General features: G+C 55.0%; 1 protein-coding gene across 5 annotated transcripts in view; it reads right to left on the bottom strand.

Moving 5' to 3' along the window:
* The window catches only part of NECTIN1 (nectin cell adhesion molecule 1), a 159,020-nt gene that overhangs the window by 67,086 nt on the left and 76,228 nt on the right, over window positions 1–15,706 (bottom strand). For all 5 annotated transcript variants that reach the window (XM_054004837.1, XM_054004840.1, XM_054004842.1 and 2 more), the window contains exon 5: window positions 14,595–14,746. In XM_054004837.1, coding sequence (XP_053860812.1) covers window positions 14,595–14,746 — 152 coding nt within the window. The remainder of the gene's footprint in view (window positions 1–14,594; window positions 14,747–15,706) is intronic.

Here is a 15,706-nt window from a genome sequence, read left to right as displayed (position 1 = left end):
GTAATTCAGTGCCATCCAATGGAGTCATCTCCTGCCTGACCCCAGCTGCTGATCGGTTTACACCCTGAAGCATGAGGATAGATAACCTCTATTTTTTTATTCTGGCCGGTACAGTGGCACTGCAGTTGCTAATCCTGTTCACCACACAGGTCCTGGCCTAGTTCAAGAAAAAGAAAATCAAAACGAAGTTATTTTCCTTTTCCCCGTGTTTATTTTATATGTTTTATGTTACCACAGACAGCGGTTTGGGGGCAAGAGAGAGCAGGACTAGCTGCTAGGCCCCTAGGCTCAATAAAAGCCCTTAGCAAAAAGCTAGCCCTCCTCCTCAATGGAATGCCAGTCCCATGGGTACCTGCATGGTAGTGCCATAGTAAAGCTGGGTCTGTATCCTTCCTTCCCCAACCTCTGTCACTGGGCCAACAGCCATCTGCCTAGAATGTGCCTGTGTCCTCGGCAGAGGCTCTGGAATGCCCTCAGCGTGGGTGGTGCCCTGACGGGGTTAATGCTCCCCTGGAAATCCTAGGCACTTTGCCAAGGGTAGCCCATAAGGCCCAATCCTGCAAGGGGCTGGTCACGCTCCACCTCTTGTGGAGCCAATGGGAGCTGGAGGTACTTAGCACCATGCAGGATTGGGCCCTCAATGCACATGGGAAGGGGAATGCCGGGCTGGGCCAGCTTTCCCCAACGGTCCCAGCTGCGCCTTGGCAATGATGCTGCCCCGGGGTGGCCTGTCCTCCTGTGGACTCGATACTGTGTGCCTACTCTTTGCTCCAGGGTTCACAATAGTGGGAAGGAGGGAGGGTCATCTGATGCCCTTCTATAGAGCCTCCAATCCAAGGAACACGTTAATCAAACGAGCTAATTACTAACAAGACTTCCAAACCTGGTGCTTCGCTGCAGGTCAGTATCATTATCCCCAACCCCGTCTGAGAGATGGGAAAACTGAGGCACGCAGCGGTGGACTGGACTTGCCCAAGGTCAAACAGCAGGGCAGTAGCAAAGCAGCAAATAGAACCCAGGTGTCCTGACTCCCAGCTCCCTGCTTTACCATCGTCTAGTAGTGCCTTCAAAACAACATTACTGTAGGGGCTGCTCCAGACAGAGGAGAGAAAGAGAGAGCGAGAGCGCAGGGGAGCAGCCCCTCTTCTCTCCTGGCGCTGCCAGGCTCAGAACACATCCAGGAATGTCCCATCAGGAAAGGACATGCACACACCAGCCAGCCGTCTGGAAACACGTCAAGATACATTCCTTCCACACGAACACTCACAACACAGGGCCAGATCTCGCTCTTGGGGAGCTGGGGAAAATCCAGAGCAACTTTACGGACTTCAGTGGCATTGTTCTGGATTTACACCGGCCAAGCCGAGAGCCGAATCCAGCCTCGCTGAGCTTCCGAGGAAAGAAGCAAAACATTCTACCACTGTTCCCGCAGCAGAGCATTGCCTGTGCATGCTCCCCCCAGCACTGCCTCGCGCCCCTCCATACTCAGCAGCGTTGCCCTTGCTCTCAGGTCTGCTGGCTTCCACGCTCTCTCCTCGCCAGCCTGGCTGACCCCTCTGGTGCTAAGCATCTCCCGCTATGAAGTGACCAGGCCACACATTGGAGCATCCCCTCTCCCCTCAGGGGGGCCTTGCCTTGGCTCCCCAGCATGGAGATTTGACTCCACCAGTCCCTGGGGCTGCTCCTCACTGCTGAATAGCTCCACAGATGCCTTCCCATCTCCTGCTGCATGCAGCTGCCAATCAAACACCAAACTTCCCTCTGGAATAGAAGCCAGGACTACGGGCAGACAGACAACCAGCAGAACGATGGACGATTTCCACCACTGAATGGTTGCAAAGCAAAAACAGACAAAAGGCAATGCCTCCTCCTCCCCCCCCGCCCCCGACACCAATCATGATGGAACTCATGGCCACAAAAGGCCAAGTGCTTAGCAGGATTGCAAAGGAGAATCAGGCATTTGTAAGTGATTGTAGGAAACATCAAACAAACTCGAGTTTGGGAAGAGACAGGAATCTTGATGCTTCAGGGCTTAACCCAACCTCAAGCTCAGAAGGAAACTTTCCCCGGAGGGAAGGTTATTCCAGAAGTGTAGCAATTTTCCTCCTCTATAGCAGCTGGTGAGAGGATACTGGGCTGGACGGAGCACCAGTGCAACTGTACCCCATGGGTGCCTAGTCCTCCATTTTAAACCCTCCCCATCCTCTGAGATAGAGGTTTTGTTTGTGCTGTTGAACGAGACATTTCAAAATCTCCATCCTTTCCTCAAAAAATGCTCCTCTTTTGCATTGTCCCGGATCGACAGTGCCAACTCTTTTGCATTAGGAGTGTTATTAGCGGAAGGCAATGAAACTGTTTGTAGCAGCGAGAAGTGCCAGCCGGAACGGGACAGGTGCACGCAGCTGGGGGCGATTTGCTCCTTCCAGCGCAAGACAGAGGAAAAACGGACATGCTACGTTAAAAGGCGGCCAGTTTAGAAGCCTCTATGTGTGTGTGTCCGTCCAGAAAAGCCAGCCAGACGAAACTAAAAACCTCTCTTGTCTCAACTGCTAAAAATGCGACATGATCTATCCCTAATGGAAACTGGATAATGCTAGCTGCTGATGGCTCAGCCTCTCTCTCTCTCACACGCACGCACGCTCAGCCACCCCCCTTGCGGCCTCTGCCATGGCCCCATTGAGCTGGTGGGGCCAGGCCCTGGGAGTAACCCCAACACTGGCAAATCTTTAGGGGGTACAAAGCTGGTGTGATGCTCTACATCACTCTTTTCTCCCCTCACAGCTTCCGGCACATGGATGCGGCTGGAACGCTGCTGATCTCGGACTATTCTCAGAGGCGGGAATGGCTCCTTAGGGGCCTCCGGCAGCTGAGTATAAGAGAGAGCAGCCCGCCAGTGACTGTTGGCCAGACTGGTTGCCAGCCAACGCCAGAACCTGGGGGCTGGATCTTTGCTCCTCCCCCCCCCAGTCCTAAACTCAGCTTGGCTGCAGTTCAGAATTGGTGCCTCTCTCTCCTGCTCAGAGATGTCATAAGGTGTTTTCAGGCCCAAGCAGCTGGTGGAAAACTGGAGCTCAGTTCTTCCCCTGGAGCTGCCCATGGAAGTCAGCTGGGGACTGGTACCGCACGAGGAGGCGGCGCAATCTCTGGGGTTCTACAGATTCCCCCCCTCCTCTTGGCTCCAGGGGGTGGGGGGTAAGTCCAAAGGGAGAGGCCGTGGGTCTGTGATGAGCAGCGAAGGGGAGTTTGGCTCCTTTCTCCTCGCCAACGGTCTTGTTAGCCCCGTGATTCAAAGGCAGGAAATGGGATATTCTCCTTCACCCCCCCTCCACACCTCACAAGATCTCCTGATGTTCGGTTCCTCTCCTCCGGTCCCCAGATGTCACGTTTCTGAGACGTTTCATCAACCTCCCCCCCACCCTCAACGCTTTGGACGTGAAAACTAACTTGTCAGAGTGTCAGATTTCGCACCTTGCACATGGAGAAAATGATTTCACTCAAACATAAGCCCTGTCCCCTCCTCGAAGCCAGTTCTGAGGCAAAACCAGGCGTGACTGCAAATCAGCAGGGAAAGGGGCACCATGCACCATGGGCAACACTGAAATTTCTCCTGCCACGCGTCAGCCAGGGAGAGCGAGAGAGACGGGGAGGATACGGAGAAGGGAAGGGGACAGACGGAGAGAGAGGAGAGAAGGGGGACTGCGGAATGGCAGCGCAATCAAGAGAAGGAAACTCAGTGACACAGCAGAAAGGGGGCCAAGGCTCACTGGGAAGCCAAGAATGAGGCTGTTCCCAGCACTACCACTGGGTGGCGGGAAAGACCACTTCTGTCCTCCAGAGGATTGGAGGGGAGCAGGGCTAGTGACCTGTTCCCTGCAATCACTGTAGCAGCTATTTGCACCCCTTCCCCCATTCCCCCCCCACCCTTGTTCCCAGCACAAGAGAGAAGTGAATCCACACAGGAGCGACCCAGCAGCCAAGCAGGGTGACTGGGGGTTCCCAGGGACGGCTGCCCCAAACACGGCCTCTTGCATCCATGAGTGCCTTCGCTCAGCAGAGACCTGCAAACTCACAAACAGCGCTGCCAGCATGCTGGTACCCCACACTCCCCATCACTGCCACTCTCTGGGTGCCCCCCCCCATGTGCCTGGCAGGGAGAAACAAAGGGGAGAGTAATGCTGGCAGGGCCCTGGCCCATCCCCATCTCCAGCAGATGAAGGACAGACGTGTTGGGGTGAGATGAAAGGCCTGGTCTTTATTTCCACATCAGAGCTGTAATGTGCAGCTGGATCTACAGCACAGAGATCCCTTGGATCACCCATTCTCTGTCAGGGGCTTGGAGCACTTTCCAAAAGGCAGGGAAAGGGGATTATCCCCACCGAAAGACAGACTGGGAAACTGAGGCACGGAGCAGGAACACGGCCAGCTGACAGGCAGAGCCAGGAACAGAACTGTCGAGTGCCGACTCCTAGGCCCTGCTGTGACCCTAGAGCCTTGCTCCTCGCTGCTTTCCTCCTGCCAGTACCTGCCTGGCCATACAGGCTCGGGACTGAAGGGAGGGGGATGGGCAGGGCAGCTTGGCCCTAGACTTCTTTAGACCTACTCCACTTGAACTCCCAGCACCAAGTCTCTTCCAACAGCAGTGGGGATAAGGCATCAAACAGCCCATCTCAGCTTCCTGGGGAGCCGGCTTCTCTCCCTCTCCTCTACAAGAGCCACGCAGCCCAGCCCCGCCCCGCTTTATCACCAAGCACTCAGTGCAAACAGTCCCCTACCCCCTCACCCCACCGGGGCCGCTGCACCTGGCTGCTGTCGGCGTTGCCTGTAATCGCCTGGGAGCTGGGCTCACACAGTGGCTGTTACCTGGGCGTTTCTAGGGCACGCCTGGCAGCAGCTGGGAGAGCGAGGCTGGGAGTTAAGCCCCAGCCCCAGCGTCTCCTCTCCCTCCACTGCCCCACCGTTAAACTCTGAAGCTAACTAATGACAGGATGGGCCGGATCCTCTGCTGGCGAAACTTGGCATGGATCCATTGCCGTTGACGGAGCTGTTGTGGCTAATGGAGCGACGCTGATTCACACCAGCTAAGGATCTGGCTCTGAGTACTGGCTGTTGAACAATCCTGAGTTCCACAGGCAGGATGAAACGGACCAAACGACAGGCTGGGGAAGTAAAACGACAGCTCTGGGTGCTTGTGGAATCCTGTGGCCTGTCTCTTCCCCCCAGCCCCGGTGCCCGTGAGGGTCCTGGAAACCGACAATCCAACTGCCCGGAGCGGAGCGTGCTGGGCCCCATGTGAAAAATCCATTAGGAAGAGTCTGGAGAGAATTAAAGCTACCGTGGAAAGGGGAGCAGCAGAGAAATGGGAGATGGAGGGAGGGATAAGTTGAGCTTTTACTACAGTGTAACACATTCTTCCTCCCCCTTTCTTCCCCCTCCAGCCCCAGTAAAACAGAGAGCGCTGTATGCATAGGAATTAAAGGAGCAACACTATCTCCCCACTGTCCCCCTCCTGCGCTCTGCCAGCTGTTGCATTCAGCCACGGCTTCCTGTCCCCGTGCCAAGAGCCAGGCCTCTTGGGGCAGCAGCTGGGAGCAGAGAGAGAGAGAGAGAGATGAGGGGTCGCTCTGGGTTTCGCCCTGGAATGAAGCCAAGCCCACAGTTTCCCTTTGATCCCTCCAAAGAAAAGGACAATCCGGCCCCATCTGCAGGGAGCTCTGGCCTCTGGGGTGTTTTCTTCCCCTCTTGGAAAGGCTTGGCTGGGTAGCCAGCCTGGAGCACGTTTCCCCAGATCCAGGGTGGGGGGAGCCAGACATCTCACGGTGGGTTTCACCTGTTGCTGACTCACAGCTGGAAAGTGCATGGGAATGAATGGCTTTGAGGGTTGCCACCCTGAGGGAGATCAGGAGTAACCCCATCAAGGCCTTAACAGCATTGCCAGTCCTAGGCTTTCCCATATCAGGAGCGAGGCCCCTGCAAATCAGGATCTTTTTCAAGACAATCATGAGATTAAAAACAAAACACAACTTTCCAGGCTTTGTTTTCCCCTCCTCCTGGTCTTTCAGCCTTTAGGATTCACCTTTCCAAGCTTTTCTCTGCAACCACACGGACTAGAAACTTGCTCCGTTTTTAAAACAAAAGCCAAGATTCTCAAGCAATCACCTGACTCCAGGTTCTGGGGGTTTAAGAAAAAAAAACCACCAGCTAGCATGACAAAGGAGAAGCAGACCCCGAGGGAAGTCTCTGGCCAAGCTGATCCCCGAGAAAACTGATGGAGATAAATCTAGCTACCCCTGCTTCCCCCGGCCTGGCACGTTGCATTGTCATTTAGACCTGTGCAAAACGGGAGTGAAATGAGTTGGTGGAGCACTTTACACCCACCGTGCATTAGCTTTGCACAGGAGGAGTAAATAATGACACAAGATGCCAGGCAAGGGGTTGGAGCTCAGCGAATGTTTTCCTAGCAACTGGCAGGTCTTCAATGTCCTGGTCGTTCTGTTTGGATGAAGTTCAGCTGCTGAGCCTAACACACCACTGGGGTCTGCAGAACCAGGCTGGGAAACTGGCCGGGTCAATGAAACTCATGAGATTCCTATTACCCCCAGCTCCTGCTGAAGGCTGGGAATACCGCAAGAGCTGGCTGCCTTCTGGGGGTTGGCAGCTTCCAGCGGGACTCCGCGAGCGCAGAGACAATCATGCTTTAAAAAGAACAAAAAAGTTAGACCCAGTGGAAAAAACTGACCTATTTTCATGAAAAAATTTAGTCCAAATTTCCCAAAGTGTTGGCTGGCTGTATTGAAAGTGTGTGTGTGTCAGGGGCGGGCGGGATGATTTTTTATAACAAAAATGTTCTGGTTAGAGTTTGGGTCAGTTTTCCTATGGTTGAGTTGGGTTCTTATTTGCTCCAGGCACATCCCAAGGAGATATCCCATTTGGCCTGGGATCTGGATTGGGTTTCAGCTGAAGTTTGGGGATTTGAGCTCAGTCAGGTTCAGGGTTGGATAGAGCCCAGATCTGGTGAGCTGTTCCCGTAAGATTTCTGTCCCTGAGTGGCAACAAAACCAAACCAAACCAAACACCACTCAGATGATATGCCATCTTGGGCCAGAATCCCCTGAGATTTCGCTGTGTGCACTGGGAAATTCTGAGCTTAGACCTCAATCTAGGATACCCCCATCGGGGCCGGGTGCATTCTAGTCCAGACCCTCTGTAAAGGGCTTTGATTTGAGACACTCTTATTCTCTCCAGAACACTTGGCCTGCCCCTGCCCATTCACAGTGAAACATCCACCCACGTACCCTGGGGCTGCGGACAATAGGATCCCAGCAGAGCAGCACAGAGCTGGGAAGGGAGATGAAGCCAGTCGTGGGAGCTGTCTAGAAAATACAAGGCAGATCCTTAGCCGGTGTAAGTCAGTGAGGACCCAAAGCTTTCAATGCCGTTTTACCCCAGCAGAGGATCTGCCCCCCCCTTCCATCGTTCCCAGCTCGTCGCGCTGGAGGGGAGTGCAGGGGTGGGAAGGGAAACCACTGGAAGCTAATTCAGAAGTCCAGCAGCTGCTGCTGGCATTTCAGAATGTGACGGCTTTTAGGACAGATGCCAAACGTCTCTTAGGTTCTAATCTCTCTGTCAGGTCACCTACTGCTTGTCAATCAAAGACTACCCCGCAGCAGGTCTCTGGCAGAGAATCCAGCGGCCAGGTTACACCACCAGGTCCCCCCAGTTGCACCTGTTCTGAGCCCCCTTTAACCTACTGCCCTGGGTTCCGAGCCCCAAGGCGTTTGCACGGCCCATGCAGCCCACAAAGCTCGGGGTGCACAGCCCCCAAGCTCCTCAGCTTTGCCAAGTCCCACAGGCTGTTTGCAGTGACTTTGCTGGGATGAGATCGCGGCGGGTGAGTAAAGAACTCTCCAGGCAGCACAGCAAACCAGGGACCCCTCTCCTCTCCGCTTGCTCCCCTCCCGCCCTTCTTGCTGAGCCACAGCCCCTCTCACCGTGGAGGAGAGGCTAGGAGCCAACGGCAGAATGGCACATTTATCAAACGCCATCGGCCGCTTACAAATCGATAGGGGCTCGGGGGACGTCTCAGGGATGCACAGGAGCGCCGATGTACCGGGGGCATGAATCCGGTGGGCACGAACAGCAGGGCAGGGCAGGGCGAGGCGAAATTCAATCAGTGACAGGAGAGAAGAGTAAAAGCCTCACTATGCTGGAGTAGCCACTGGGAGATGGACTGAGCCCCCGTAGGCAGGGGTGTGGAGTTAACACCAGGCACCCGAGCTCCACCTTTCTGGAGCACATCCCTTCCTCTGGCGCTCCCAGAGCCCCTCACCGAGGTGCCCAGTTCCTCCCACTCCATGGAGAAGGACGAGGTCGACGTTCTCCAGAGGGGCTGTTGGTTTTGGAGGCCTCTGACTTGAGACACCTGTGGGTTGGGTTTTCTGAGATGCTGAGCACCCGCAACCTCCTCTGCAATCAGCGGGATTGGCGCGTGCTCCGCACGTCGAGAAGTCAGGCGTGAGGCATCTCAGGCAGACACCCTCCCAAAACAAATAAAAACAAGAGGCCCCAGTTTAGTGGCAGTTTTGGAAGATGTTCAATTTATCGATTTACTAAGGGTCACCCAGGGAGGGGGTGGTGGAGCAGGGGACAGCTTCTTTTATCCATCCACCTGCCCATTTTATCCGGCTGCCCCTCACTGTGGTATCTGAGCGCCTTCCCCAGAAAGTCAAGAGCAATAGCGATGTCCCCATGCTCTCCTGGCTCCTTCCCACTGGGCAGCAGGCTCTGAGCTCCAGGGAGGTGCCCTCACATACAGACCCCGAGGGAGATACGTGACAGCTCAGCAGCTGTTAGGGGAGCCTGTCCCCCCTTCCCAGGCCTCTTCCTTCCTGCAGAGAGCAGGGTTGCCCTGCCAGGTCCTCCTGCGGTGGAACAGCTGGATTGACCCAGCACAGGGGATCCTGGGGACAGGTTTTAAATCTGCCCTGGCCTTGGCTGATGACCCCTCTGGAGCTTGGCCCCTTCTCTTGCCTTTCCCCCTCTTTCCCTCCAGGTCCCCATCCTCTCTCATCCCTGTCCCGTCTCAGCATTGCCACCCCACTCCCTGTCCTCTTTAGCCTTCGCAGGTCTTTGCACGTGCTGAGTACATGGCCTGGCCTCTGGGATGAACCATGTTTCCTTAGGGCCAGGCACCGCTTCACGAGCTCCTCCTTCGGGAGTCACAGCAGCCGGGGCCGGGGCTGGGCGAAGGAGGGATGCTCCGGGGAGAGCGGCATGGGGAGCGCCCCCATGCTGGCCCTGCTGTGCGGGAGAAAGAGACATGGGGAGAGGGCTGCCAGGCTCTCCCAGTGCTCTGCTAATCTCCACTAGCTCTGATTAAGTGTGCCCGGAGCTCACAGGCCTGCGCAGGGTTTGTTTTAATGAGGTCTCTCACCCTGTGCCTGCGCTGAGCGAAGCCAATACACACGGTCTCCAGCCTCCCTGCTTCTCCCCAGCCCAGACCTACACGAAGACCCAGTCCTCTCCCACAGCTGCGTTGCTCCAGCCCCGTGGGGTGCAGAGAACTGCTACACATATCCACATGCTGCCAGACTGTGCAGAGCAACACATCCTGCATGCAGAGACTGAGCCCAGCTGAGACCTTCTGGACCAAACAACGAGCCGAGCCCGAATGACGACCGCTTCTCCTTTGAGCATCTGCGAAATGCAGCTGCCAGTAAGCTGGGTTCAGGGAGGATTTTAGGCCTCCTTCTCCAACACACCTCCTCAGGTCCCTCCCTGCCATTTCCACAGGGAGTGTGCATGAGCATGCAGGTGGGTGGGCGCAGGGAGTAGTGAATATACACGTCTGCCCTTGCACATTATAACGTGTGTGTGCACTAAGCTGGGGATCCATGTGCACAGGCTGCGTGTGTCTGAAGATGAGCATGCAGAGACGACTGTGTCTACATGCGCATAGGCATGTTTGTGTGCGTCTGCATGCAGGGATGTCTGTACGCGCAGGTTGATGCATTTGTGTACACATGCCAGTGACTGTGTATGGGCGTGTTCGAGTGTGTGTATGTGTGTGTGTATGCACAGGGGAGCCAAATGGGTGGGCACTTGTGTGACTGTACATGGATGCTCAGTTGTGCCTGGCTGTGTCTGAAGGTACAATCGTACAGAGATTCGTGTGCACAACTGCTCACGAATGTGCAATTGTGCCCGAATCGGCATGTGCCTGACTGTGCACAAACGTGCCTTTGAGCCCCGGTGCACGTGAGCGTGTGCATGCATGATGGAGCGTGCTCCCCTGCAGGGAAGCCTGCCTGCCCTAGAGCCCACTTAGACACGCAGGGACACATGTGCAGACACAGTGAGTCTATAATAAGAGTCCCTTATTATTTCCCACAACCAGCTGTAATAAATAGTTACATGCCTCACTACATGGATTTTCCTCGACCGACAAACGTCCTGCAAGGCAGGAGAAGCTATTATGTGAACAGATTGCAGGGATAAAATATTAAATTTCCACTTATCAATCTTTTTAATGTGCTATAACTCTAATAGCAGCTTCCAGCCTTTCCCCGGAACAAATCCCCGGTTGGCTCAGGGGGGAGACCAAACTAGCCAGGTGATTCCCCTCCTCGTTCAGGTCTGGAGCGGGCTAATAGCAGGCTGCCGTGATGGCAGGAGAGGGGGACAGGCGCGTGTGTGAGTGAGGTGGGAGCTGGGCGGGGTTGGCTCCGCTTTGGGCTCCTCTCTATTTTACCCAAGGCTAGCGGCTCACTCGACTGAGCGCCATTTATTGCGCACGGCCCTTGAAAGAGGCTTCGTGGTCCGCTGACAATCCCTACATTGCCCGCAAGCCCCAAACAAATGTACCTGTAATAGCCGAGCGAGGCCGGCTGAGCCCTCTCCAGCACCGACCTAATCAGCCCTTGGGGAGAGCTGGATAAACATATTCAGATCCCATGAATTATTAAAAGGTATTACTTTGTGTATCCCCGGTCTAACGAGTCAGCTGCTAATCGGCTCGAACGCGGCCCCCTTCAGTGCATGCTCTTACCCCCCCATCCTGGCTGCAGCTGGTCACCTCACCATGGATCCTGTTCTACACGCTGGCACCTCAGGGTCCAGATTCTGATCTCAGCCACGTGGGTGTAAACCTGGAGTCACTCCACTGAAAACAAGGTGTGGGGTGTGACTCCAGATTTATGCATCTGGCATCCAGGGCAGTACCAACCCTCATTCTCCAGCACTATCACTGATGCCCTATCCCAACACCCTCGAAAGCCTGATTTTAACAAGGGGTTTCCCCTGCCCTCGGTGCTAATCGTCCCCTGGGCCCCCATCTGCCTGGTAAACAGCAATTCCCAAAAGCTTTTCCTGCTGTGCCCATTTTTGCTTCCCCCTGCTTGACACATGCCCCTTCCCTCCCACGCTCGGTTCTCCATTCCCTCCGGGTGGCTCACTCCATGGGCCCATCCACCAAGGCACAAAGAGCACTTAGGCACCCAGCTCCCACTGGCAGTCAATGAGAGTGGGCACCCAACTCCCAGGGGTTCACGGTTCCCCCTGAGTGCAAGGCCTTTCCACGAGAAGAACCATACTCACAACCCTGCCACCATCTGCCCAATGAGCCCCACAGCCTAGCCAACTCAAACGGGAGATGTGCCGGAGACGCCAGGAAATCCACTAGAGACTTCACTATTGCTAGGGATTTCATGTGGAAGATACCCGGGTACGGTGATGATGGGCGGCAGCGTAAGCCCCTTGGGTAGGCAGACGTGCGAGTGTCATTGTACATGGCTGTGCAATTGTGCATGACCGGCTGAGAGACATGGGAGCAGAAACAGGGCCTCACTATTACAGGCCTCACAGCAACGCGCATCTTGGGGCATATTTCGACTGCGACACAGTAATGGTTGAGAGACAGAGAGATCTGAGCTTAGAATGAAACACTCTCTACAGAAACCCTGTCTCCCCCAAACCCTTCCCTTGTGTGTGTCTCCTGTGCTGGCAACAGGGAGCTTTCCACCTCCCGGTCTAGTCCAGATTACTGGTCGTAACCATTTGACGGCTTTGGGCCTACGTGAAATAAGCTGCAGGGGTCTAGAGGGCAGTTGCCCACGTTGCCAAAGGAGCACAATGGCTGGCATCGATCAGCCCTCGTTGGTACTCACAAATGTGGCTGAAGGGATCTCGGAGATGCTCATCTCTCTGGCCCCTAGACACGATCCCGGGTCAACGCTGAGTCATGGCTCCTCACCCCACTGCTGCCCAGGCTGTATCTCGTCTGTAGGCAGCGCTCCCCAGTCGCTCAGGCTGCCATGATGCCAGCTCCTTTCACCAGTAAAGTATTCCACGAGGGGAAACAGGAACCCGTCCCGACTCAATCGGTAATGGCGCAAGGCAAACGGTTTGGACCACAGGTTCACCCCAGCACCAATTAACGAATGATACGTAGCATCTCAACAGCTTGTTTCATCCACAGACCTCCACACGCTTCACAAGGGAAAGTTAACATGACTGTCCCCACATGCTAGGCGGGGGAAACTGAGGCACAGGGAGGCGCCCAGACCAACATTATCATTGATTTCAGTTTGAGGCACCCTGGGTCCAATTCTCAGAGCTGCAAGGGGCATCAATGGAGGCCAGGGGTGCTCAGCACCTCTTCGAATCAGGCCTGAGATGTCTCAAGTCGGGCACCTCCCCGAAGAATGAAGGCCACGGTCCCACAATGAGTCTGTGGCAGCTCTAGGAATGGGACCCCGGTGTCCCGACTCCACGCAGCCCCTTGTCTAGCCCAGCGAGTGCAGGAGGCCCCGTCCCTGCTCTCCACTTGTGCTCCCAACATCCCATGCCCTGGAAGCTCCCGCAGCCTGCAGGGCGTTTCATTAGCCGTGCACCTCAGAGGGAACAATATGGCAGTGCTTGGGCCTTTGGTCAGATTTAGAGAAAGGAGACTGTGCGACGATTCCCCAACCCGCCTGACAGCAGCCGTCTTGGCCCCAGGAGCTTGTTTCCCCTCCCATCCCCACCAGGGAGCCATGCCTGCCTCAGGGACGGGACACAAGTCTCCAATGCCCCCTGACATAGGACAGCCTGAGAAGCAGTCAGTCCTCTGCCTCATTCTGCATGGCCAATTGACAGCAGTCCCTCGGATAGAGTTTTACATGGCCTGGAAATTCCCCAGTGGAGATCGAAACCAGGCAAGCAGGGAGACCAAGCTATGGCACGTGGTGACAGAACCAATGCCTTGCTAAGCCCAGGGCTTAGAGCGCTGGGCATCTTGGGTCATATTTTGGTTGTGGCACGGTTTGGTATACTCTCCCAGGTCTCTCTATCCCAGCAGCATTGCGGCCTGGCCATTGGGTGGGGAAAATCTCAGAGCTCCCCTGCATTGTGGAAAAGGTTAAATCCAGGGCAAGAGGCATCCAGCCATTGTATTAAGCCAGCTGAGAGAGATCAGGTGGGGCTCTGCCTATCTAGATGTTCATACTATGCGTCTCATCCTGGTAGCTTTGTCTCCAGGGCACCGGGTGGCACATGGTCTCCTCGCAGATGCTGGGAACAACACTGGATCATTTGTCTTTTTATAACCACCATGGACTGAGTGGATCCGAGATGGAGATCGCCCAGCAGAGGAACACACGTCACAAGCACAACACCGTCAGCAGCGCAACATACCCCAGGCCTCAGGGCTGCTTCGTCAGACAGCCACTCCTTGCTATCTCCACCAAGGCCCGAGAGCAAGCAGATGCTCTGCCTACCGCACAAGCCCTTAGCTGTATGAGGACACTGCCTTTCTCTGCCATTCGCCTGTCACTGCCAGAGGTTACTTCTGCCTGATGTCAGACCAACAACTTCTGATGTCATTTCTCCCCCCTCATTAATCTACTGCCACATGATGTCATTTCCTCCCTTTGACATCATCATGACGCCTCCTGATGTCATCTCCTCTCTTGATGTTAACCCATCATCTCCAGATGCCACTTCCTCTCTCAGTGGCTAGCCTGATTTCTCACATGACACCGTATGACATCACCATTTTAACTCCTGGCCCTCTGATGTCACTCCCTCCTGGAGCCTAGAGAAAGTGGCCCATCTCCCTACAGCTTGTCTCCTCAGCCTCGTGTGCGATGGCAGGGTTAGCGGCTGTACAGAGCAGCACAACTGGAAAAAACTGCTGAGTCGCTTCAAACCGACAAACACGGGAAACAAACAGTCACCCACAGATGTCGGACCACTGCCTTGTTGGGAGGCACTCCTCTTTCCCGCCCCCTCAGAAAGCCTCTCCTGCAACACTTCTCACCACACATCCCAGCTTCAACTCTCGCTTTGAATCAGAAGCGGAAAGGAAAACAAAGGGAGGTGAGATCAAACAAGCCACCGTGTATAAAAGGAAGCGAGACCAAGAAAACATGAAATGAAATCCAAGCCCAAATCACTCAGAAAACAAACCCCGTGAGCGCAGGGCAAAGCGGAGATCCTGTTTGCTTTATCGGTTATACCCCGAGAGAGAGAGTCGAGCTCTAGAAGAACCGAGAGAAGAGCCTGTGCCTGGTTGTTCACCACCAATCTGCCCCTTCGCGGATAGGCTGAGTTTTTCCTACCTGTGACATTGACTTCCACGAGCCCCGACCGCGTGCCGATGGTGTTGGTGGCCTCACAGATGTACGTCCCCGCCAGGCTGTAGGAGACGGGCCCTTTGAAGAACAGGGTGTTGTTCTGGACTTCTACGTTCTCGGGCAGCGAGCCGTTCAGCCTACGGGGGGGAAGAGCATTGGGGTTGGTTCCCAGGGTCTCGCGGTGTGGCAAAGGGCAATGCTCAGGCAAGGCTGTCGCACTCACGAATGCCTAGATAACTCCACTGACTTCAACAGAGCCCTGGTGTGAGCAGGAGGGGGATCAGGTCCTTGTTTCACCAATTCCCTTCCACCACCTCCGCGTGTCTATCCCTCTCCATCTGCAAACGCAGCCAACGGGCGTGAGTTACCCTCCTCTGTCACTACCGCCTGTCCCCTGACCTGCTTGGAGCGCGGATTCCCATCTCACCTAGGGCTCCCCAAGCCCAAGGGAGTTAGCTGGAAGACTTGCACTGACTTCAGCGGGCTTTGGATCAGACTGGCATAAATCAGGAGTCAATGGAGCTACACCGGGTAAAACCATTGAGCTATCAGAATCGGGCCCTTTGCATGAACTTACCCCCGTTTATGTTCTTGCTGGATCTGACCACCTGGTTGCTGAGCTGTCATAGACAAACCTCTTGGGTCTGCAAATCTTTCTAGTCTTATTTGGGGCACTCCCAGTTCCAGCCAGGCACCAGAAGAGGGTGGTGGTGGGGGAAATCAGCAAAATATGTCAGAGCCTTAAAACGGATCAGTTTCCAGTGTGGTTCTGGAAATAGGTGCAGATTTTTGGGGGCGGGGGGGAGGAGTGATTAGGTTTGAGGGTGGGTGCAGTTAGGTTATCATTTTATCTCATAGACTCATCTCTAGCAGGCCTTCAATGCACTTACATCCCCCTCGCCTTCCATTCAGTGCAACCAACAGACACAAGGATACTGATTCGCTACTGCACGATTCCCATTTCATGCCAGTGTAACCCCACTGGGCGGATCTTCAACTGGTGACAATCAGCACAACAACGCTGACTTCCGTGGAGCTCTGCTGATATACACCAGCGAAGGATCTCACCCACTGATGTAAAACTGTAACAGCAGCAC

The sequence above is a fragment of the Malaclemys terrapin genome, chromosome 15 (genome assembly GCF_027887155.1).
Source record: "Malaclemys terrapin pileata isolate rMalTer1 chromosome 15, rMalTer1.hap1, whole genome shotgun sequence".
NCBI classification, from domain to species: Eukaryota; Metazoa; Chordata; order Testudines; family Emydidae; genus Malaclemys; species Malaclemys terrapin.
Note: the sequence above shows the minus strand (reverse complement) of the source record. Positions and strands in the feature narration are given on the sequence as shown.